Source organism: Erithacus rubecula, assembly GCF_903797595.1.
Source record: "Erithacus rubecula genome assembly, chromosome: 6".
NCBI classification, from domain to species: domain Eukaryota; kingdom Metazoa; phylum Chordata; class Aves; order Passeriformes; family Muscicapidae; genus Erithacus; species Erithacus rubecula.
The window spans coordinates 9,500,349-9,525,308 of NC_136688.1; the positions used below are offsets into that span (position 1 = coordinate 9,500,349).

Consider the following 24,960-nt stretch of genomic DNA (forward strand, 5'->3'; position numbering starts at 1 on the left):
GAGTTGCGGGGGGAACTGTGAACCCTGAGGCCAGCCGGGCTGTCGGAGATGGGGCTGAGCGTGTGCGTGCGGAACAGGAGCTCGAGGCACCGGGCATCCTTTGGGTGACAAGTCCCTCATCTCCGCAGTTGTGCTCCTGCTTGGCCCGGGCTGGCAATGCTCCTAGAAGCGCGTCCTGGCCCTGTGTGGCAGGTGCAGGGCAGCATTTTCAATTGCTGGCTTTTGGAAGCATTAAATAAGTAGATGATTTTTTAAAATTGATGGTAGGTTTGAAACAACTGAGTTGAAAACATGGAGAATACAGGGAGGTCAGGCATGTCCACCTCCTTACAGGATCCTTTGGTCCTTGTCTATCCATACATGACATTGCTCTGGGCTGGGTGGTAGCTACATGTGTCTCCTTGTGCATGAGGATAGCTTCCCACAGAGTTGGTGGAAGGTGGCTGCTCCTTCTGTAGCAGTTCTCATGCTACTGACCATACCAATGTCTCGTGTAGGAAGGGCTTGGGGCTTTTTCATGGCTGTGTGTATTGCCATGGGAGTGACAGAGACCTTCTCTGACTTGTCATCATCCTTGGTGCAGCTGTGAGGATGGCTGTGACCTTCTCCTTCCGCGGCCATGTCCATGGACCTCACAGTGGCAGTGACCTTCTTTCTCATGAGGGTGGCATCCTTTTTACCTCACACATACAGAACAGCTGAAGCAAAAGGGAAAGTATTAGAGCAGAGAGTATCCTATAACTCCCACTAATCCTCTAACTGCTTAGAGTAAGCCCTTCCTGCCTTAATGACTTAAATGCCCGAGGCAGTTTAAAGAACAAAAAGCTTTTCCTAATGCCGGGCTGGGTGACTCTCCCCCACCAAAAGCTGACACCTCTCCAAACCCAGCAGGAGGGAGTTTTGAGGCTGCAGGCAGCGCTGCTGGCCCAGCGTGGTGCTCTCTGCTAGCCTGGGCCACAGGGGACCAGCCTGCTGTTCTGAGCCTTAGCCACAGAAATGTCACTTGCCTGGTAGGATCAGATCCACTGCAAGGAGCAGCTCCAGAGCAGCTTGTATTGTGTGGCCCAGCAGGAAAGACTGAAACCTGGTATCTGCTGAAAGATTGACTAGTATTAATGTGGTGACAAGGACATGGGTGATATTTCATTTTCATTCTTCCCGATGCTAAATAATAATTGTTGCAACAGTAATGATAATAATAGAGCCATGGGAGCTGCAAGGATGGTGGGAATCAGCTGGATTACAAATATCCCATCGCTTCTGACAGACAGGCACATCTTACAGCTTTAGTTTGGCTAAGCCCGAGGTGTGAACTCCTTGTCTGGTGAGTGGGGGTGATCACGCTTCCTCACTCCCACAGCTTGGCAGGTTTCCTCCCTACTGCTGCAAGGTATTCAACACATGGATTAATTATTTTTCATTGCCCTTAGCCAGGGGCAACAGCAGGGCTTGTGCTCCCAGCTGGCTGTGAAGCACTGCCCGAGGCAGGCAGCAGCACTGCCCGTGTCCCTCCTGGGGCTGCTGCTGCACGGCCAGGGCTGGGAGGAACCCGGAATCCTGGAGTCCCTTACTTCAAAGCCTGCTTGGCTCTTGTCCCTGCAGTGCAGCAGAAGAGGAGCTGCCTCTTCCATCAGCCAGAAGCTGATCTCTCCTTAATGCATTGTGTTTTGGACTATTGCCACTCTGTGACCTCCCTGTGCTTGGCCAGTTTGAGACTGATGGGGCAGATCTCAGTGTTGTTCTAGGAAAGGCATGTGCTGATCCCAAGATTCCTTTTCCTTACAGAAACAACTTAATGGTGAGCAGGAAGGACAAGTAAATGGGGTTCCCAAACTATTTTAGGAATATAAATCCTTCCCACAAGACAATTCCATCAAGATGAGAACATCCTTCATCCAGAGGAACTCCTTCTTTTACAGTGCCTGGCAAACCACGATGAGTGAGTCAGCAGGATGGAAGCCAAGTGGTCCAGAGCAGTCTCTTTGGATTGGGATGCATCCCTGCCTTTCCTTCTGCAGGCAATGCTACACTGCATCTCAGGGAAACCATCCTCAAAGCTGACAGCTTGCCATGGTGACACCACCTTGATGTTTTGCACAGTGCAAAAACACTCATGTCACGAGTTTCATGGGCACCCAAGCACTTGAAGTCATCATGGTCAAAGCAGGGCTGGGGATCATTGTGCAGCTGCCTTGTATTGCAGCAGACTGCTGGTTTCCAGGCAATGTGCAATGGCTCATAGATCTGCAGCCAGCATATGAACTTGACAGTGCTCACTGCAGCAATGAAATAGCCAGGGTATTTCTGCTGCTTGAAGCCAGTCAGAGTGCCAGACACCTCCTGTGCTGGAAGGGTACAGCAGCAGTCCTGGCTGCTCCAGCTGCTTAAACCTCCCATTGTCTCAGTCACTGGAATTGCTTCCTTAGCCAGAGAGCAGCTCTCTGGCAGGGGCCATGTGCTGCCTTAGCCAACTGAGCTCCAGTCACTTCACTGTGCAGAGCTTATTTTACAGCTGAATGTAGCTGCCCACCTTCTGAAACTTCAGGAGGGGTTAATTTACAGATATAAAGTGCCTTAGTCATGGTTTCAGTGCCAGGACCTGAGTCAGAGCTGTTTGTCTGAATGTTTACATTTTACACCAAAGCCACTGGTGCTGGGTGCCTGTAGAGAAAGGTCCAGATGGATGCTGGCTCTCCTCCACACAGCCAGTTTGATTTGCTGCCATCCCAGCAGCACAGCACAAGCAAGATCATTGCACACAGAAGAATGTGTGTGTCTGCAGATATTTGCACTACACCTTCTTCCTCCATGCTACTGGTCCATGATGGCCTTTTTGGCCATAGATGCAGCAAAATTTTGAGTTTTTAGGTGTGTAACTACATACAACAATAAGATTTAGTGTCTATTTTTTCAGTGCCATTTGTGACCACTCTGTACTGGGATGGGCTTGGAGAAGCCATCACCTTCCAAAATTTGTGCAATTGTCTGTGTTGGTAAGAAGCATCCCCACCAGTACGGACCATTTTAAAGCATGAGGTCAAAAGGGGCTCAGGAATGAGGCTCACAGGCCATTTTTGATCATCAGTTATTATTTCTGCCCAGGGTGTGTGCTGGAGCACGACCCACATACTGCACAGAAAGGAGAGATCCATGCAGGGCCCTTCTCTCTTTCTCAGTCTTCTGCAAAGCTCCTGCAGTGCTGGAAACCTCTGAATAGCTGTTGACCCAATACCAGGGCTGAGAAGGTTGCAGGCATATGGAGTTATGTTTCTGGGCACTGGTACATTGCAAACTGAAGCAAATAAGAGATGTGCTGAATCTGCAGTGTGTTTGAAGGGGCAGGAGGCCCATGGAGACCCAATTCCACTTTGTCTTGGCAGGGGAAGTCTCACTGTAGCAATATTGTTCCATTTTCCTGGTGCTGTGTGCTGGGAGTGCAGCCACATTCCCTCTGAAGCTGCCCATATGTTCACACCACTTCCAAGCGTGTCTGACAATGAGCCAGTTCCCTCCGAGCATCCTGAGATATCCCAGACTAATTCATCCCTTGCACATGTATATTCTTCCTATGAGGATTTGGGACATAAATTCTCAGCCTGGGGAAGGCCAGAGAAGGCACTGGGATATGTGGCACACCTTTACTAGCTGTGCCTCTTACAATACCTTCACAGCCTAAACAAGGTCCAAATGGCACCAGTGCCAGTGAGTCAGTGTCATCCAGAGATGAGCCAGTTGACATTTTGGAGAGGAAACTGGCCAAAATGGTTCATTTCAGCAGGATCAGAGCCTTGGGGGGATAAAAGCCAGGTTTTTTTTTGCTCAAGAGCAGATACATGAGTGAAGAGCAGATACATGAGTGGAGTGGTAAGCTTACATTTCTCATATTGTTGAAATGTTTCTTTTTTTTTTTTTTTTTTTTCTTAGTAACTGAGCTTCAGAAATGCTCCAAGTATTTCATCTGGTGTTTCCAGAAAAAGGCATCTTTAAGTGTTTGTTCCAAACCTCTCTCATAAAAGGTTTCAATAACAACAGTGCAAAGAAAGAGTGTTTTTAATCAATTCCTTTGATGGTACTGAAGGAAACAAAATATTCTAGGGAGAAAGGAAATAGAACTTTTCCTTTTTACAAACCCAATTCTAAACACTGTACTGTAGCCCACCTTAGTCCCATGTGTTTGGACTGCACAGTGTCCCCAGGCCTGAGAAACACCTCAGCCTTGCTGCAGAGATAAGTCAGAAGTGCCAACAAAAATCCACATTCCCAAAGGAGAATCACCTGGCTCAGAAGCTCAAAATGGATGAACCCAAAATGGATGCCCAGAGAAAGGTATCACCCTCTTGAATTATGATTTCCATCCTGTTGGACCAGGGATTATTTGCACTTTCAGAAGTTTTTTCCACTTGAGTGAAGCACTCAGCTGCCAGGCACAGCCTAGCAAATCTGCAAATGCTTCAGTGATGCCTAAGACTTTTACCTTTTTATATTTTTCATATATTTGTAGGATTGTAGATTGCTAAAGTATGGCTGTAGCTTCTAGTATTTTTCCTATCTTTCTTCCTTACATTTAGGAACAATAAGGTAACTTTATAAACCTAAATATTGTGTAGTCTTATTCCAAGAAGAAAACCAACTACAAGGATGATCTGTTTTCCAACCAGAATCTGGACCAGATATAACAAAAGTGGGGCAAAAGAAAACTCTGAACTGTTCCAGTGGGCACCCCAGGAATTATTACTTAATCAACTAACCTTTTAATTGGACAGTATATGATAAGTATACTAATAGACTAACAAAAATTGTAGAATTACTATACCACGTGCGATTTTTGCCATATCCTGTACTTGAAAGTTTTCAAGGTTTGCTTTTACATTCACTCTAACATTGTTGGAAAGATCTATTCTATTTTCCAGGCACCACATGCACCTCCACCCCTTCCCTTCACCCAAGCACTAATTATTGTTGAACTAGTCCTTTAATATTTAATTGCCACCTTGACTCCCCTTTTCATCTCCTCCCTTCCCAGGTGCCTCTGAGCCTCGTGCAGGCTGGTCCTTCCTGTGTTTGTCCTCCCAATGAGCTGCACACCTTGACCCCCTGCACAAGAAAAGCCAGTCTTCCTGCTGAGCCCAGCTGGAATCCATGCAGCATCCGTGTGAAGTGGCGCCGCTGGAGCCCACGGGGAGTCTTCAGTCCAGTTCAGACCCTGGAGCCAAGGTTGGTCTCTGGAGCTTGCTTTTGGGTTCTGCTGGCAAAGGGAAATAAGGTGGTTTGTTAGACTTTCATGGCATTTGGCTGGGATGAGAGGCACCCAATTTGTCACTTTTTTCTTCCTGCATCAGACTCAAAGTGGGTCATTACCATTCGTGTAGCCCCAAAGCAGCCATACAAGGAATAATTTTGACTTTTTGGAGTTCAGAAAGGGCATGTGATCATGTTCAAGAGCAAGCTGGCTCCTGGCTGCTCATTTGCAGCTTGTGAGCCCAGGTCACTGGGCTGTCCATGTCCTCTTAGATCTGAGCTGAAGTCATGGGCTGGAATAGGGAACCTCCCTGGGCCCCTGCTGATGACAGGGCAAACAAGTTGCTGTCTGCAGCATTCCATGCTTTCCCCAGGGACTACATTTCCATAAAAGATGAAAAAACCTGCCTGACTGGCTGTCCCAGCCACTTTCCACAGCCTCACACCCTTCCAAGGCTGGGTTCTGTGTCCTACATCTGAAGGCTGGATAGTGAACAAGGTCAGCAAACCTGTATTTGTCCCTGTTGAGTGTGTCTGCAAGTGGGAAAAACTAAGATTCATTTTTCATTTGCTCAGCCTATGACAACTTCAGAGGTTCTTACACTGGAATGACAAGTTTTCAGGAGCAGAAAATATTGGGAGTGCTGACAAGATCATGAGTTTTTCAAGATGGCATTAAATACAGGTATAAACAGAACTCACTCACAGGACTTTGGAGTAGGACCTTGCAGGCTGGGATGATGCACAGGGAAAAGAGGGGATGTCTTGTTCCAAACAGGAAGAGGGCTGCTCTGTACATCCTGAGATGTTTCTGTGCTGTGCCATGATTGGGATCCCTGTGCTTTTAAGCACGACCAAGCTGCCATTACATCCTTTAACTGTCTTTGGCAGTTTTAATTTTAATTGTACATCGGTCTATTTTAAAACAAATGTCTCAGCAGCCCTTTGATCCCCATGAGTCTCTCCAGCTAAAGCCTGTTTAAGGTTCCTGCTTGGTCTCTCCTCTCAGTCTAGGGAGTATGCTGACCTTTCTCCTGGCTGGAGAAAACACCTCAACCCCTTTTTAATCCTGCAGTGCAGCTGCTTGAAGCACCAGAGCTGGGGGAGGCAAGGGAGAGACAAGAGGAATTGCCTTATTGTGGGGAAGTTTGCTGTGTGTTTGGTAGGAAGTGTGCCTCCAGGCCTCCAGGAACTCTTCTTTGATACACTGTGTTCCCAGCCCTCCCTCTGTCCAAGGCCTGGAAAAGTATTGCTAGTTCAGCTCAGGAGCCTCGGGCAGCACATTGCTGCACACAGCCGTGCCTTGAGACTCGGCCCTGTGCCTTATCTGCAGTCCTAACACATAATATAAAAACAGCCTCTCACAGCAGCCAGCCTTCAGCTCCTTCAGTGGGCTTTTGGCAGCTGCCTCCCAGATCCTCCCAGCAGTTCCCGAGTGCCATCTGTTGACTCGATAGCGGTCATGCAAAAAATGGAGAGGAGCCAGGATAAGGCTGGGTGAAGTGCACTTGGGAAAAGTGGCAGCATGGGACTGAGTGGCTCTGGAGGAGTTTCACAGAGTGCAAAAGGAAAAGGGGGGAGGGTTTCAAGCCAAAGCAGTTCCTGCTGGTGGAAGGGTAGATGAAGGCATGCCAGGAATGCTTCTCGGGGCAGGCAGGTTTTGCATTCTTTTTAAGAATTGCATTCTATCCTTCAGTCTTTGTGTAAGGTAGAGAGACAGAGTCTTACTGATAAAATATGGGGCAAAACTTTGTGCCAGCTGCTGAGGGCTGTCCTAGAGCAGGGAGATGGCAGGATCCTGTCAGGGTGGTTCTTTGTGCCAAAACTGAAAGGTCTTACAGCATACAATTAGAGAAAGGGACTATTTCACTGTCACAAGCACAAAATGGAGAGGTCATTGCCCTGCTTTCCTTCCTTGGCCTCAGAAAAATTTCCAGCAAACTTTGCCCTGAGTGGAGAGCAAGGACTCCAAGTAGGCAGCTGAAGGCTGTGCTTAAGGACAGTCAGCTGAGCCCCTGTGCAGTGCAGCCAAAGCAGGGCAATGAAGCAAAATCCCCTTTATATCCTCTTGATTGTTCCAGCTTCCAAGCTTTCCTGAAGGAAGCTGCTGTCCAACCCAAGGACTTCTCCTTCAGGGGCAGCCCAAGGTCAGCAAGAGCTGAGAGATCCATGAAGCAGAAACCACAGAACCAACCTGACCACTCCAGTGTGCTGAGCAGTTTCAGAGATGGCACCAGCCAGAGCACAAAAGAGCCCAGAATTAGACCAACCCACCCAACCCACCTATGAAAAGTCCTCTGGGATTTGAAAGAATAAAGAGAGTAACACTAGGTGTGGTGTACAAATTGCTGAGTGAGTAATGAGGCTGGTTCTCCAGATGTCCTTCCTGTTGCACAAGGGTGCAGAATACACTTGCTGTCTGAAGTACTCTGTCAAGCTGCTGCATGTGGGAAGCGCTGCCACCAGTGGCTGGAGAGAGCAGGATTAGTGTTCTGCAGCCACCCAGGTGCAGTGTTGGCATGAACAGAATTTGGTGTGTTCTGAAGTCCTGCAGGACTCCCAAAATGTCATGCATCCAGCACACCCTGCTCATTAGAGCAGGAGACTAGGAACCTTCTCTGGCTCTTCTTCCCAAAAGCAAACCTCTAGGTATTGGAATCTGCAGTGCCTGGATGATGGTCCAGAAGGATTGTCCATAGCTTAAAGTAGGCACAGACCTTATGGGAAGGCAGTGCCAGTTTTGGAATCGACACTGCACTGTAGAGAAAATCAAGGGTTTTGATAGTTTTTTTACTGGGGACACCTGTGGTATTACTGCTGCCCTTCCTGGCCACAGTGCTGGGAATAATTAAATGTGCATGCGTATTCGTAATCCCATAAATTTTGCCAAATGTATAGGGCTCTGTTTTCTCCTCTGACTGTCCCAAGGGCACAAGCAGATCCCCAAACCAGCCTGTTTTGCCTCACTACTGCAGCTGCTGATGCTGCTCCCTTGGCTGGGCCCTTTTGCCCCTGGGTTTCTGTGTCTGCTGTGGTCACTAAGAGTTCCCACTGATCTCAGATGATAATGCAGAAGTAGGTGCTTGTCATTTGTGCCACTCAGACATGGTAAAGGACAGCTGAGACATGTCAGCTCTTTGTATTGAGGTCAGGAGCAGCCAACACTGCCCTGGAGGGAAATACAGCTCTCCAGTGACATCAGCAAAGACAAAGGTATTTTAGGGGTGGATCTTCACCCCTGTTCATGGCACTGCTAATTGCTGGAAGAGCTTGGCCACACTGCCAGGAATGGCAGGGACATAGGATGCCATGGCTGTGAGGTCTAGAGAAGTCTGGAGAAACTCCTTGTGAGCACTTGGCTTAAGTCTTGATAATTTGAGCATGATATGGGCAGCACAATGGACCCAGCTGCACATGGGGTTCACCCTGCACTGCACACAGAACCTGGCCTTGGAATTTGGGGTAATGGTTTCTGTTTTAACCTAAACTTTTGCATCAACATAGTGTGCAGTCTCATTGAGGCTAGAGGCATGACCACCATACAAACAGCTTAATCCACCAGTGCTGGACAAAGTATTTCCATGAACACTGACTCCCTGACTCAACTCAGGCCCTGAGTGACCTTGTCCCTGTGGCCACCAGCCCAGCCAAAAATGGGATACCACTCCACCCTCACAAGAGAGTGTGCCAGCTTGGAAAGCCAAGGCAGTGCCATCCCACAGTTCCTCTGCATCCCCAGGTGAAGGTAAAGATCCATATGACTCTGCATCTCCTGCACAGCTGTGTCCACCACAAACCTTTCAATAAGCACTTCGTCTCCAGCAAAGCTCTTGGGTCTTTTTCCCAATTTTCTATTCCACACTGAGTCTTCATTTCCTTCATCAAGCCTGAATCCAGAAGCACTGCCTAGGAAATGGTTTCAATTTCCTTTCATCATTGAGTAGCTACTAATTAATATAGGTCAGTCTGTCCCTCCAAGGGCTTTTACTAAGCTGTGCTTCCAGCTCCTTAGTGCCTTAGTCATGATGTCCAACAGCCCAAGTCATGAACAGAGAAGGGACCAGATTCTGAGTTCTGCAAAGTCTTTGGCAGATTTCCCTTAACCACTCCGGGTTTCAGGTCAGACTTCTTGGATTTTGTGGAGAGTTGACCTGCTCAAAGGTCTTAGAGTGGACAGTGGGCAGCAGTGGACCAGCTTGGTTTTTTAACATGAATATAGCAGGGCCCACATTAGGGTTGGGCTGTGCATCAGTCCTTGGGCAACAAAACATTCCCTGGTGTGCTTCCATCTCCTGTTTGCCTCACATTCCCTCAGCATAGAGGGAGAGGGCAGCCAGTCTGTGCTGAGGGAGAATGTAGCACACAGTCAGGATGCATGACTGAAGTTTATTCAGCCTGGAGGAGACTCATTGGGGTCCACAGCTTCCTCACAAGGGGCAGCACAGGGGCAGCTCCGATCTCTGATCTCTGTGACCAGGAACAGGAACCAAGGGAACAGCTGGAGCTGTGTCATGGGAGGGTTAGGCTGGATATCAGGAAAATGTTCTTTCCCCCACAGGATGGTCAGGCACTGAGCAGGCCCCCCAGGGAATGATCATGGCCCCAAAGCTGCCAGAGATCAAGGAGGGTTTGAACAACGCTCTCAGATATAGGGCAGGGTTGTTGTGGTGTCTGGGCAGAGCCAGGAATTGGGCTGGATCATCCTGTGGGTTCCATCCAACTCAGGATATTCTATGGTAAGGTAGGGGTTCATGTGGTGACCCAAGATGCAGCAGCTGAATTCCCTCAAAGCCCCACTGCTACTTGTGACTCTTCTGAGGGTTGTTTTGGCAGCTTTCAGACAGGGACTTATAGGAGTCCCTCTGCTTCGGCTGTGTGTGTCCTGCTAGTCCTGCTGCCAGCTGGTGATGCCCACCCCACATCACTCTCCTGTTCCTTCCTGAAAGAAAGGCCCACTGTAACACTGGGAAATCATTCCCTGAGAACACTGAAATTAAACAGAAAAAGGCAAATCTGACCCATGTTTTCCCATGCAGGCTCGTGCACACACTCACACTCGCAAGACATCCAGGACCCCAGATATTTCCCGGCCCCGCCAGGCATGGAGCCAGCCATGCATAACAAACAACACGACCCTGTGAATGGCCACGCAGCGAAGCCAAGCTGTTTGCCTGATCCATCCGTCATTGTTCAGCCGGCTTTTCCCACTTTGAACGAGGGTTTGTGGCATCAGGAAGTTAAAAGGAGTCAGGAGGGGGGAAAAGGGGGAGTGTTTCTTTTAAAAAGAGAGTGAGATTGGAGAGGAGGACACAGGCACTCCAAACCCTGTCTGTGCTTGGTATATTAGGCAGCCAGTGCTTTTGGCTGGGAGCCCAGACGAGGCTTTTGTAATCAAAACATGATCTTGTATGCTGTGCAACCAGTGCTGAGAAAGGCCGTCTGATGGCTCTCCTCTTTTAGCTCTGCTCTGGAATCCGCCGGGCTCCGCCGCCGATGTCCAACATGCACCGAGCTGTGAGTGCTGCCTGCGCGGGGCCTGGGAGGGGCGGGGGCGCTGGGGTCCCTCACCCCAAAAGGCCACGCGAGGACTTGCACTCGCTTCCTTCAGGGTGGCCTTTCGGTGGCTGTCGCTTTGTTTTCTTGCCTCGCCTGGCTGCCAGCAGGCACGGGGAGCAAACGAGCCATACGGCACCGCGGGAGGGGTGCTGGGGGGGCGCATTTTGGGTGCCGGCGTTGACATCCCTCGCCGGGGTAGGCAGCGGTGGCTGGCTCACGACAAGGTGCCTCCCGGGAGGCAGACAACAAACAGAAACGCAGGCAGTGCTAGATGGTGCCTATGCTAGTGAGGGATTCGGCTGCTGCTGTCAAGGAAGAGGATATTTCTTAAAAAGAGCGGATATATTTGCTTACGCAGAAGAGTGTTAGTACGGGCCGCTGCTGTCCCCTTTCCCTCCCCCTCTCCCGCCTTTCGCACTTTGCCAACCCTGCTGTCTCTGAGGTCTCGCTGCAGAAGCAGGCGATCATAGAAGTGTGTGGGAAAACACTTGACGCAGAGACAGTCTGGAGAGAGGTGTCCCTCCAGCCCCCAAGGAGCTGCGTAGCCAGTGTGTGTGTCACTTAGGAGGGGGGCTGTGACACAACGGGATGTCGTCATTTAACTGAAGCCTGAAGCCGATAGCTTAATATTTTCTCCTTTTGTGACATTTTAATGTGCAATAGAATGAGGCCTCTCATTCCCTGGCTACGTCCTGCTCTTGGGGAGGCTTTGGGTTCAGCTGATTGCTGATTCAAAGCCATCGCACGTTTGTTCTGCCAAAGCCATTTATAACTCTCTGTCGCGGTGACATACGGGCACCTTGGGTCCCCGGAAGAGCTTTACTCTGGGGAGGGAACGGTGGAGCCACTTTCCATCCTGAGCATCAGCTTCAGCACGGGCTGGAGCAGCGGGTTCGTTCCAGAAAGGGAGGAGAGGGCACGGCCCCCTGTTATCGGCTGGCTCGGGGCGGCAGCTGACGAGCAAACGCTGACTGGGCTGAAGTGTACAATGGGTGAGCCCCTGGGAGCCGAGCGTGGGCTCCACACGCTGCCCAGCGCTTCGGCCGCGGGGTGTGCGGGCCAGCGACCACCTCTCGCACACAGCTCCCGGCATTTGCTGAAGCAGGTTGTGCAGAGAGAAACACCTTAATGGCTTGGTTAATAAAGGAGAGGAGAAGTGCTGAACACCAGCAAACTTTCCTTCCAGTGATTTGTTTCCAGCTGGAAATGGAAGGACCCCCTCCCCCCGGCACCAGCCGTCTTGCAGCGTAGACAAAATGCTGACAAATGGGCAGAGGGAGAGCAGCCTGACAGGCCTTTTCCATTTTTTGCTTTGAAAAGAGAAGAGCACAAATACAACCTCTGCAGGGATTTTAAAATTTTTCTCAGGCCGGTAGCTCTGCCAGTTCTCCTTCAAAAGAATCTGAAGATGAAAAGGGTGTGTTTGAGGGCATGCACCACTTTGATCCCACCCTCAGCAGCCAACACCCCAGAGCTCAGTAAACAGCGAACCTGCCAATTTAGTGCTCCCAGGACAGCTTCTGTTCAGGTAAACACCGAATTTGGCTTTAATCAGCCTTGCAAAATGCCCATGGAACTGTATCCACCCACAAAGGCAATCTGCTCACCTGTCGCATACCCGATGATGAATGGCAATGGAAAAGCCGTTTGTTTTCCCACAGATCTTTACAAAATCCCATTGTCCAGCAGAAGAATGTGTTGTCCTACCTGGGCACAGATGTGTGCCCATGTCCCTGTGTCCTGGCAGAGCAGCCCTTGGCAGGGTCTGTTAGATCAGATACCATTCACTGGGGACACCAGTGAGATGGGCTGGTGCCCATGAGCAGGTTCTTCCCTCACTAATGTTTGACACCCAGCACACCTCCCCCGTGCCCGAGAACACACAAAGGTAAGGGTCATGCACTGCATACAGATCAGCAGGGTGTTACCTCTGGAGCCCACTGATAGCTACTGAAGTGGGGCAGCAGTGCAAACTACCTCATTGCTGAACAAAAATTGTAAGAAAAGGAGAAGTCAATTGCTCCAGGAAAAAGTCAGAGAGAAGTGGCGGGGAAAGACTCTTTCACTTCCCACCCTGTTCAGAAAGAAGGAGCAGGTTTCATCCTGTTGGAATGATGACTGAGAAGAGTTTTGCTCCTGTTTCCAGGATGCTGCTGTGGATGATGCTGTGTTAAGGAAGAAAGAGCAGAAAGATGTTGAACTCGATAAGAAAATCTTGGCTTTGCGGAAAAAGAACGAAGCGCTGATACGAAGGTACCAGGTGAGTCTGTGGGTCTTTACCTTCCCCAGCTCTGATTTGCAGTCCTCAACTTACAGTGTAAAGAAGATTGTCAGCACAGTCAGAATGACTGTGTTATATAGATACCATGTTTACATTGGAAACACTCAGAGCGGGTGGGCAGAACTCTGCCTTTAGCTTAACCTTTAGCTACAATTCTTGAGTAGCTTTGGAGAACAGTCACTGTCACTTGCCTCACCTCTGCATCATCACCTCACCCACTTTACCTTCCTCTGCACCCCATAACTGGGACATAAGTTGGCCCACTCCATTTTAGAGGTGGAGTTGGGTCTGTTTGGTAGAACTAAAGAGGAAAATGAACAGCTTCCAGGTACAGGCTTGTGGTAAGGGGATATCTGTGTTTCAGGAAATAGAAGAGGACAAAAAGCGAGCAGAACAGGAGGGAATGGCTGTTACTTCCAGAAGGCCCAAGCAGGATGGACTCACTATTACCATCACCAAAGCTCACAACGTAAGTGGTGCCTCTTCTTCACCATAGGACAGCTCTCACTCCAGTCCTGCTGCTGCTGCAGTGGCATTTCTGAGAGACACCATCCATTTGAGGCACAGGAAATAGCTCCTAAGCTCTGAAAAATGTGGGTTAATTCTGCAGAGATGTGTGATCAGAGCGATTTTAAGTGCTGCATATACGTTTCCAGCCATGCCCAGGCACCTCTACCCACACACAAAGAGATAACTGTCAGATGGCTGGGTGTGCAAACAGGCACACTCGGCCTTGGACAGGCCCAAGGTGTCAGCATCACTGCAAATATGCAGGCAGAGGGTATCAGGTGTATGTGTGTGTGTCACTGGAGCATCAGGAGTGCCTCTGAGAATGCCATAGGCTGGGAAAACATAGTGTCCTTAGGCTTTGGGAGTGAGCAAAGCAAGTGGCCCTGGGCCAGAGGCTGTGAGTCCCAGGTTTCCTTCCTAACTGGACCAAATCTGATAAGCTCTGCCCACCCATCCTGGCAGCGTGGGGCTTGTCCTGCCTTAACCCTTGATGAGCTCCTCTGCCAGAGCTCATGCAGAGCCTGCTGAGCCAGCCCACCCTGCTTTCAGCACTCTGGGATGTTGGATCCAGGCCAGTGCATTGCTCCCTACCCACCCTGGCCACGGCCCTCGCCTCTCTCAGGGTGCGCTGCTGCACACATTTTTCTCTCATACAGGACCTGAAAGATGCAATTACCCAGACTGAACACTATGGACAAGATAGCCCAGCCCTCTCGATGGTGAGCACCACCCTCAGCCATCCACTTGGCTTCCAAGGCCACCTCCAGCAGGACTTAGGCTTTCCCAAGCTAACTCAGTGTGCTGCAGAAAGAGATGAGGATGACATTTCTTTCCCATAACTCTGGCATTTTAGTCTGAAATGTCAGATTTGTAAGTGCAAAGGATTTTTCAGCCCTGCTGTTTTTGTGGATTTTGCTGCTGAGCAGACAACAAGCCCCTTGTTCCCCAGGAATGTCACAGCAGTGTGCTGGGCACAGAGAACTTCCTGGGGGCAAGGGCTGTCTGTTCTGTAGCTGCCTCCCCGCTTGTGTGCAGGTGTGTTTGGGGAAGGGAATCACATCCCTGAGTCAGGGGCCTGGATTTGCTAATGGAAATGGTTCATTTTCCAGGACAAAAGGGTGGTGAGTGAGAAATGGGGAAGCCCCTGTCCTACAAGTCCTGGGTTCGTCATTGGCAGTGAGGAAGAGGAAGAGGAGGAGGAAGCAGATCATATGTTCACATTCAGGATGGGGAAGAGGATGCAGCTGGCTGTTACCATGGACAACAAAGCAAAGGTGAGGAGGGAAGAGGATTGCTCTTATACTGCAGCCTCTTGATTTACAAAAGGGCTTCTGTTCTGCCTCTCAGTTGAGCTTTCTGTTTAGCGTGCCACATCCAAAGGGAATAGTTCCCTTAGTGTTTGTTTCCTCTCATTTCTCAGTTCTTCAGCACAACCTCAGAGCTACCACATGCTTCCCTCTCTATATCTGATTTCCAGGAATCAGCCCTCAGGCCTTGCTAACCCCTTGCTAACACCCAGCCATGTGTAGGCAGTTTGCTTTCTGAGGGATCAGTTACCTTATTGCCCTCCTGGTGTTAACTCTGGTGTTAAACTGTGTTACTGTGCCTGGAAAGAGGGACTTGCTTGGTGACACTGGTGTAGCTGAATGAGGCACGACCATCCTTCCTATTATCACTGCAAGGTCCCAGCACCAGAGCTCCTCTGCTATGCAGAGAACCACTCGCATCCAATCCTCAATAACCTAAATCACAGTCAAGCAAGACACCCCAAAGGAAAGCCAGCTGGAAAGTTGCACAAACTGGACAGAAGACCAGGGGTTTCCTTTGTTCCCCTGTTCTTTTTCTTGGCACATCTCAGATGAGTATTTTTAACACTGCCTCTGCAATCTGGGGCATGCCTCAGACATGAGATGGGCAGATCTCCCCTTACAGTGTCTCTGTAAGGGGAGTGGTGTAGTTCTGACTAAGCTAAAGAGCTGGTGCCAGAGTCCCAGATATCTGTCAGGCAGGGAATGACCCAGGACAAGCCCTGTGAAGGGGAGGAGGTGGCTGTGCCAGGCACTATGGTTATGACCCTGCTCTCTGTCCCCGTTGGCTCTGCATGGATGCTCTCCTCATATGACATCTCTCACTCTGGGAGCTGGGGCACCAAGAACCAAGATTTCCCAATGTGGGACAAGCAGGCTGGGAGATCACCCAGATTTAAAATAGGAAACAAGGAAAGAAGACACATGTCAGCAGACACATTGAGCAGAATGTTCCTTCAGGCGAGGCAGCTTAGCTGGAAGCAAAATGGGGAGGGAGGGAAGAAAGGAGAGGAGTAGTAAAGGGAGGGAGGCCAGAGGGTTATTACACACAAAATCTGGTGGTCTCCCAGCCTGGATGTGTGTAGCTACCACAGCTCTGTTAAACAGCTGTTTCCTGTATTTCCTCTGAGTTTTCCTTGCCATCTGCTCAATAAATGCAGGGTTTAAAGGCTTTGCCCACACACCAGCCTTCACACCATGCCTTTTAACATCCAGTGGCCTGGGGATGGTGTCACCTCCCTGTAATCCAGTGATGCTCTTTGAGGCTTCTGTTGTGCTTGAGGTGTTTTGGGTATGAGATTCTTTGTGTTGGGTCTCATGAGAGACTTACTCAGACAGTAAGTGATGAAGTCACCTTCACATATCCTCCCAGTGCCAGACCTCCCAGGCAAGAGGTTTCTGTGACCTTGTTATGTGTCTAAAGGATGAGCCATCAACACCTAAACACTGAAGAGCTCTAGGGAACAGCTGTTGACTTAAGCTGAATAAATGTTTGATGAACAACTTGTGGATTAATAGCTTGCTGTAAACCATATCTAGGGTTACTTTCTTAATAAAAAAATATGTTAAGTAGAGTGCCAAACACCTCGTACCAGTGCTCTGGGTAGGGCAGAGCCAGGCCAGTCTCCAGTTCAGGCTCTAACCTCAGCAGTACAGCCTAGAATTACTGAACCCAAAAGCAGAGCTAAAAGTCCCCAAGGGAATATGTACCAAGGTTCCCACTGTGTCTGTTCATCTGGGGCTGGCAGGACATGCAGAGCAGGGACCACTCCTCTCCCTGCATCAGACTGACTCAAGAATTATCTCTGCTGAAACAGCAAAATCACACAGATGTGAAAGATGAATAAACAAGAGACTGAGGTTCTGCTGCTGGAAATACTCCAGTGTCTCCTAAAACATTTATCATGTGCTAGGAAGCTCGATGACTGAGAACCCATAAAAAAGGTCATGCTGATGGAGGCTGTGCACAGCAAGGCTCCCTCCACACTAACATCTGCACTCCTGGCACAGCTGAGGGAAAATGAGGTTAATGTGAGGCTTCTTGGTATCACATGTCCCGACAAAGGCCCTGATTGCAAGTCTTCCCTACAAATCAGATGTCTGGGTGTGCTTTTTGTTTTTAAAAACAATTTCATAGCAACAAAGAGTTCCCAAGTTTCACTGAAGTTTCCCTGGAGATTTTGAGTACCTTTTAAATCAAGATTCCAGTAAATGTGAAAGCCCAAAGTGGAAAACAGAGTAAAATGCACCATCCTTTAGAGAGGGAAGCTGCTGAGCTTCCTTCATCCCTGGTGAAGTTGAGAAGATTTCATAGGAATGAAGAGAAAATAAGTAGATCAGAGATAACAATGGAGATGACTTATTAAGTCTCTCATTTCCTTGTAAGGCAAAAATAAAAAGGCACATGACTGACCTGAAAGATGATACTTTTAAATGAGAAAAAGTATGTATTGGATGTCTTTTTGTACAAAAGATGTGCTCATTTTGTGGAATTGATGGCTGAGAGCACTGGCAGGACATCAGCCAGCAACAAAGATCATTAACAAAATAAGAACCAGATGTAAATCCATGTAGTAAAGTCATGACACTGATACAAATGGCTGTAAATAGTATCTGAGAGAGAGGTAAACTGCCCTTGCTCAAGGAGTTTATGTATCAGTTTTTGTAAGTATTCCACTTCTAAATAAATAATTCCAGAAATATGAACACACACTGACTATTAAATGATAAATTATCAATTGATACACTTCAGGGGATTAACTGCTATATGGACTAGGCTGGAGAGAAAGAACCAAACTGTTCCCCTTCTCTTCCATCTTCTAGGCTTATGCTCCAAGATGGCCTCACATTTTATTGGGATGTGTTGTATGGGGAGGGGACAACCTCACATTTGTTTCAAGGACACAGACACAAAATAAAACCATCCCTCTGTGTTCATGCTGCAGATTATCCAAGCAGGGTAAATCACTCCATGCCAACGTTGTGCTCAGCTAAACACACCTCTGTAATCTCACAGATCTCTTAGAGTGAGGTGGCAACTTAATAAGCCAAGGGGACTGACTGTTGAGCTCATTTTCTCTTCTGCCAGCCCAAAATCCTTTGCAGTTTGGGATGGCCACTCTCCTAAGAGGGCTAATGGAGGTGTCCTTACCTCAGCCTGTGCCTTCCAGGGCAAGAGGATTGTGAGCGAGAAACGCGCCGAGAGCTTCCCTGGGCCGGGCCGAGTGCCGGACCTGAGCGAGGAGGAGATGGACCATTTGGTGGCTTTCCGACGGGGAAGGAGGATGCAGATTGCCATCACCATGGATAACAAAGAAAAGGTGAGTACAGTGCTAGTGACTGGCCTGTAACCTGTCCGTGGCATCCACTTCTGCTGGCGTGAGGAGGGCCCAGCCACAGGATGTTGGGAGATGCTGTGTGTTAATAGTGCAGCTTGTGTCTGTATCTCTGCCTTCCATCCCTGTGAAAGAAGAAAGCCACGATCTTTTCCCTCCCCTGTGATCCTAGCTAAAGCTAGAAGCCTCCTGAACACTCTGGGTTCATAAACAGATTCTGCTTTGGAAGGATTGATGAAAGCACTGCCAGATATGGGGCATGGATCTCACCTCCTCTCTCACCAGCTTCTCTTTGGAGCCACACAGGAGTCTGGGACAGGAGCAGTGTCCTTCTGACTCACTGCATGACTTAAACATTGCCAGAGCTGGGCAATATCTGTCTCTGAACCACATCCTGCTGTGCCCAGCCATCACCTGCTGAGTGAGCTGGCTGAGCTTTGTTAATCTTTGAAACATACTTCAAATACTTCTTTACAAATACCTTTCTCTTTACACACACAGAGGCATGTGCTATTTTCCTCTTTGTGAGTTTGCACAGATAAGGAAGAATGCCGGCAGCAAACAGGGTCAGCAAAGGCTGTGTAGGAAACCAACACTTGGAGTAGCTACCAAACATGCCCAGGAATGCTGGGAGACATCTGCAGCCCCTCTCTGGAATAGTGCCAACCTTTTGCTGCTGCTACCCACGCTCATCTTCAGCTTCTTCTCTTCCCCAGGGCTTACCTAGGCTCCAAGAGCCCAGATGCTCCTTTCTCCTGGCTGCCAAGCAGCTTTTTGAATGCCATAAACCTCAAATGAGCTGCCTGATTGAGCCACTGGTAACCCCAGTAGTCCCCATGACAGACATTACTTCTTCAATCTAGGCATCACCAGCACTCCTGGATGTAATGGGAATAACCTGACTGTGCTATTCCTTCCCTTGAGGTTGTCAAATATATTTCTGTAATGTGCTAGGCAGCTGTCTTCTGCTCTCTGCTGAGCCTGTTTAAACACTTGTCTCTGAGGTCATCAGGGTTGGGGCTGTACTAGGAGAGGGCAGCAGGAGGAGTGCCTAGATGTTGGCTTTAGATCCTGTGCCCTCTTTTAAGTGTATGGACTGCCCTGGAAGCACGTCTCATCTGCTTTCATTATGGAATATGAAATTTGAGGCTGAGCATCCATAAATGTGTTTTTGGCAATGCCTTGCTCATACTAGCCTCAAAGCATCTGGATTCAGATTGTGCATGAGGGCAGGCCTAAGGCTGCACTGGCTAAAGCCATAAAATCATCAAAGCTTAGAATCCCAGACTGGTTCAGCCTTGTTCCCTGGCAGCTCCATTTGATGTTCCTGCATCAGAGGAAGTAGTGAATAGATCCTTCCCTGGTCACTTCCCACAGCACAAATGATTTTATCGACCTGTTTCACTTCTCCTTTCAGCTATCTCATGTAACTTAAGAGATTGTCCCTATTTAGACTTGTCTGCTGAGGAACTGTTCTTTATTTCTGATTATTCTCATTGTCCCCATTTGTGCTTTTGTTATTTTTACCATATTCTTTCAGTACAAGCAGACCAGAACTGCATGTATTCCAGCTGCGGGCTCTCCAGTATGTACTCGGTGACATAACAATGTTCTGGCTTGTTCTCTATTCTTCTCCCAGCAAGTTTGCATTTTCTTTGCTTTTTTTTTTTTTTTTTCCTAAATAATTCAGCTAACATTTTCAGAGAACTAGTCACAGTAACACCAACATTTCATTCCTGACTGTTAATCATAGCTCAGGACTCATTACTGTGTGTGTGTACACAAGAAGGGACATTTTTCTCCGTGTGAGTTATTTTGTATTACTGATATTGAATTTCAGCTGTAATTTTATGATGCAGGCATTCAATGTCAAGAGATCTTTCGCAGCTCTTTCCGGGCAAATTACATTCTTTGCCCTGGATGATTTAGTATCATCAGCAAACTGTCATCTCTCTCTTCAGCTCCTTTTCCAGACCATTTATGAGCATGTTGAACAGCACATGTTCCAGTGGCACACTCCTGCTAATCTTCTGCCATGGAAACCACCATTTTCTTGCCACTTTTTCTTTTCCATCCTTTAATCAGCTGTTAAAAGAGAAACTTCATTTTCATCCCCAAGTGCTGGAGAGCCTGGTGGGGTGTCAGTGATGCTGGTTGGGTAGCTGTGTGTTAGGACCTGAGCTGGGACCCTCAGTTCAGGGATTAACTTTCAGTCTCTCATTAACCCCACCATGGTTCATCCTTTGGGCCTTTTTACCTCGTGTCCCAACTGGTTCCCTGCTCTTTTGGTGTTCCAGCAAAGGCCTAGGAGAAAGAATCCTATCCATCACTTCCTCTCCAGTAGCCTGGCCACTGTTAAATTTGCTTCCTCCTCTGTGCACTCATCAAATTTATTATAATAAAGTATTTGATGGGTGTCCTTGTTACCACACATTTTCTCTATTTTTATTCATTTTGAAATTCAATAAAGAAAAAAACCCAAACAAACAAAACAAAACAAAAAAAAAACCCAAAGAAGAAAACTACTCCCATTTTTGCTGCTCGTGGTGCCTCTGGCTTACCCCACGCTGTAAGTCCCAGACTGCAGCACAGCTGGGGCAGGAGCTGCCAAAGAGGAAATGCAAGGGAAAAAAGATGCTTTCATGATCTCCTCTTCTGAGACAGCCCTGGTGCCATTTCACTCCCTGCTAGCACACAGGGCTGAAAAGACCAAATTATCTTGTCTCCTTGCAGAGCCCATTGTGCTACTGGTGCAGCTTCACGACCTTCAGTGCTACTGCTGGCTTGGAAGTGCCACATCTGGCACCCATCTCTTCCTGGTTGCCCCCAAACCTGCTTCAGGGCTATCCTGCATGTAGGGCTGAAGACAGTCCTTCATTTTTAGCCCTAAAAAGCCACTCCATGCTTTGGCAGTATTTCAGGACCATTAGTGCATTAGAGCTTGGAGCCAGCAGCCCAGGACCAGTGGAGCACAATGGTTAATTAACAGGTTACAAATCATTTCTTAAATGGGCAGTTGATAGAGCTTCAGGGCTTTTAAATTGTTCTTTTATTAACAGAGTTGCCCAGGATGGTGTATCAGAAATTACTGTAATCAAGAGGCACAAAAGCTTCTTTCAGGGACTAACACAGAGGAGTTGGACTTGGTGCTTGCACAGGAGAGGAACCAAACCTGTGCCAGGAGAAACACTTGCTTTTACATTGCAGATGGGAGGGGAAAATAGGCAGAGACGGTGGCTGAAAAGTCTTTAGCTCCCTTCAGGCAGCACAATTAAGGAGGCAGATTTTTCAAAAGAGTTATAAAAAAAAAATCCTCTCATGTACTAGTTTCAAAAATCCTGCCCAGTGGGGAATCTGAACACTAGAAAAACAGCTTTAAGCTCCTACAAAAATCTCCTCATTTCTTCAAGAAGAAATGCCACTTGTGGTGCTGACATGTGCCTGGAGAAGTAGGTACCAAAAGGTTTGTATAACTCATCTGATAGTCCTTATTTTTAAAAAAAGAAGACATTAAAAAAAGAAGCCCAGAGATGTGGAAGCCTGTCAAAGCTTCTGGAGAACTGCTAGTATAAACCCATGCTTGGCTGCATAACGGCATCAATATTGTCACCACTGCACAGTGACATTAGCTGGGATTATGTGTGCCAGGGAGTCAGAAAGACCCAGTGGCAGGAGGCATTTGGGATCCCAGGGCTGGTTGGGAGCAGGCACTGCCCCACCCAGGGCCCCACCCTGGGCCATTCTGCACTGAGAAATCTTGGCAGAAACCTTAGGATAAACAATCATAATCTTCCTTGACTGCTTCATGCTTTTGTGTCCTGCTCTGCAGGAATAGTTACACTAGGAATGATAATGCCCATGTCATTTTTCTTAATTTTGAGGGTAGAGAGGAAGAAGGTAAAGCAAAACATGTTTTGCTCCCTCTTGGCCTGGGTGTGTGGTAACAGGAACAGCAGTACTGGAGCAGCAGGACAGTGGGGAATTCTGCTCCTGAGCCAGTGCAAGAGCCAAGCTGACCTCTGCACAGCTCAGACCTGCTGTCCTGATACAAAAGAACTACATTTTTGTGGTCTTCTCCATTTTCCACAGCATCCTCTGAGAAGCAAAAATAGAAGCAGACTAAGGCAAAAGGCAGCTGGCTTGCAGTGAGGGTGTAAAAGCATGGAGAGTTGTGCAGTGTCTCTGTGACCCAGGTTTGTGGTGGGCACTGATGAATGAGCATTCCAAATGGGACTGTCACTGGGATGCAGGGCTCCAGGAGAGCAAAGTTTCCAGATTTCTGCTGTTTAATCTCTCTATAAATGCTCAGTTTGGGACTGCAGAAATTCATTCAGTCTCTCACTACAGGGTTCTTCAAACAGGGCTGCCAGAGCAGGTGACTTGGTGTCCAGAGGGAGTGTTTTTTGGTTGTATAAGTTTTCACAGCAACATAAATCCCCAGTGTCATTTTTCACCATATTCCCTTTTGCAACAGGTGAGGGGCAGCTTCTCTGAGCACAGACCCCTCTGCATTTTTCCCAAATCCTCCCTGAGAAATCCCAGTACAACACAGCTAACATTTTCCTTGTTATTTCCAAGAATCTGTTTGAACAAACCTCCATCTCTACTGGAGGTACCAGTCAGACCAGTGAAGCTGTCATGCACCAAGTGCAGTGAGTCTGTGAGCTGTATTGCCTCACTTCCCACCTGCCTCAGACTTAGCACGTGTGGGCAATCCCCCAAAAAATGTGTCCCCAGCTCATTCCATGCATGATTCCATGGGGTACATGAGAACAAGCTGCAGCAGTATGAGTTGCCTTAGGAGGTTGGGCAGAGCTGCAGGTATCAAGACTGATATCCTGAGTTTCCCTGTAAAACTAAAGCTGTGTGTGGTGAATACATGGAATAAAAGTCCTGTTTCCAGCCTGGGCTGGACCTCGCCACGCTGCTGCTTTCTGGAAGGGCTGAGCTGGCAGTTTGTGCTGCCACGTTCCTCTTTGTGTTTCAGTTCTGCTTGGCACTGCAAAATGGCAGCAGGACAAGCTCAGCCCCCCACAGGCCCAGCCCTGTAGCTGTCCAACCAGGCAGGAAGCCTTTCCTAAAAGATCTTCATGCTTTGCAGACTGTTTTGTTAAGATTCACTGCAATCCCACCCTGGCCTCTGACATGGCTCTGTCTCTGTTATTCATTCCATTTGGGGACAGAGAACCCCTGGCTTGGCCCATGTTTGATGTCTGTAGCTTACTAAGAAACAGATGCTGATTGTCACCTCCTGCCAGGCAGGGGAATATCAACACTGGAGCAGAGTTTGCCAATCTGGTGGCAGCATGGGTAAACCCCATGGGAGCAGGGATGGACCCTGGTAGAAGAATGCTGTGTTTGCCAGGGAGTAAAATCACTCCTAATTTGTCCATGCTGGGTTGTAACTGCACCTCACAGATCTTGTACAGTGAAATCCTAAAATGGTCCAAATCTGTAAAGGTACCTGAAACTTGGTCTGCCTTGGAAAGAAACAGGACTTTGCAGGATACCACTCTGCTTCCTGCCTGGGAGAAGGAGGGACCTGTGAGAATGCTTTTCTCATACACCCCTTGCTTTCTGACTTCTTTTTTTCCTGCATCAGTTTGGTTTGGGGCCCCAGAAACAATCGATCCTCTTTTGTTGATCTCTTCTGAGAAGTTCTTACATGTCCTAGGTGGCATAGGGTCAGGTCCTGATTCCCCTGCCAGGAATCCTTGCTTAATCCTTGAAATAATTCCTGTGTTCATTCTCTTGCAGGGAGAAGAGCGGAGAGCAGCAGAGAAGAGGAGATCAGACAGTGACAGAGGCCCAGAAACTGAGCACAGCCGGAAGGTGAGTGGGGCCCAGGTCCCTTTGTGGGGACCCATGTCTTGGAAGAGGAAACCAGTAGAATGTGTCTCCCCACCATAGTCCTAAAGGAAGATGACCTTTGAGGTCTTTTCAGAACCAAACCATCCTGTAATTCTGTGGAGCAGCACTGTGCTCTGACGTGGCTTCCACTGTTCATTCCTCTCATCATCCAAAGCTTTCCTGAGCAGCTGACACACCTGGAGCAAGCAGCACTGGAAAGGTGACAGGGACCTGCCTCCACACCTTGTCGTGCCTGCTCAAGCCCTTCATACAGCCATAGGGATGTTAGGAAGGGTAACATGCTCACCCCAGCACAGCTTTGGCTGGTTCCTCTCCAAAAACCATTTCCTTGTGCATTGAAAAGCTCAGGCTGTATTAGCTACATCTCCTCATTTCAGCAGGAGCTGAGTAGGATGGAGGTAAATTAAAGCACAGGCCTTCCCACTGACTGTTTAATGCAAAGCCTGGAGACATGCTGGCTCCCTTGAGCCTGCAGATGCTTTAATTAATGGAGCACAAATAGAATAACCCCACCTCAGTGTGATTCATTAGGAGGACACAGATGGGCTCTTAGATACTAATTCCAGCTGAGCCCCCCAGAGCAGGAAGGGGGAGCACAATAGCCTGTAGTCCAGCTAATCTCAGCTACACTGTAATTGAGGTGAGGGACCTGCTCCTCCTGCTCTGTGGCCCCCAGCCATTTCTGCTTCTCCCCACGAGAGAGTACAGGCATCAGCCTCAGTCCTTCCCTCACTTGTGGCTTTATGGATGCATCAGGATGCTTTCTGGCAGGACCCACTGTGCCTTACCATGGGGCTGGAAGCAGTGGGGAGCACTCCCAGGCTGTGCCCCAGCCGAGGGACAGTGCCTGCCCTGCTGTGCC

General features: G+C 48.5%; 1 protein-coding gene across 4 annotated transcripts in view; it reads left to right on the plus strand.

The window, feature by feature from the left end:
• CCDC9B (coiled-coil domain containing 9B) overlaps nucleotides 1-24,960 on the plus strand; it is a 37,873-nt gene that overhangs the window by 1,319 nt on the left and 11,594 nt on the right. The window contains exons 2-8 of one of the 4 annotated variants that reach the window (XM_079308626.1): nucleotides 5,024-5,214; nucleotides 12,941-13,054; nucleotides 13,440-13,544; nucleotides 14,242-14,304; nucleotides 14,695-14,859; nucleotides 18,063-18,212; nucleotides 23,985-24,059. In XM_079308626.1, coding sequence (XP_079164752.1) covers nucleotides 5,140-5,214; nucleotides 12,941-13,054; nucleotides 13,440-13,544; nucleotides 14,242-14,304; nucleotides 14,695-14,859; nucleotides 18,063-18,212; nucleotides 23,985-24,059 — 747 coding nt within the window. In that variant the 5' untranslated portion in view covers nucleotides 5,024-5,139. Of the gene's footprint in view, nucleotides 1-5,023; nucleotides 5,215-10,381; nucleotides 10,753-12,940; nucleotides 13,055-13,439; nucleotides 13,545-14,241; nucleotides 14,305-14,694; nucleotides 14,860-18,062; nucleotides 18,213-23,984; nucleotides 24,060-24,960 lie in introns of those variants that run through there. The other 3 variants (XM_079308627.1, XM_079308628.1, XM_079308629.1) reach the window with 3 other exon arrangements.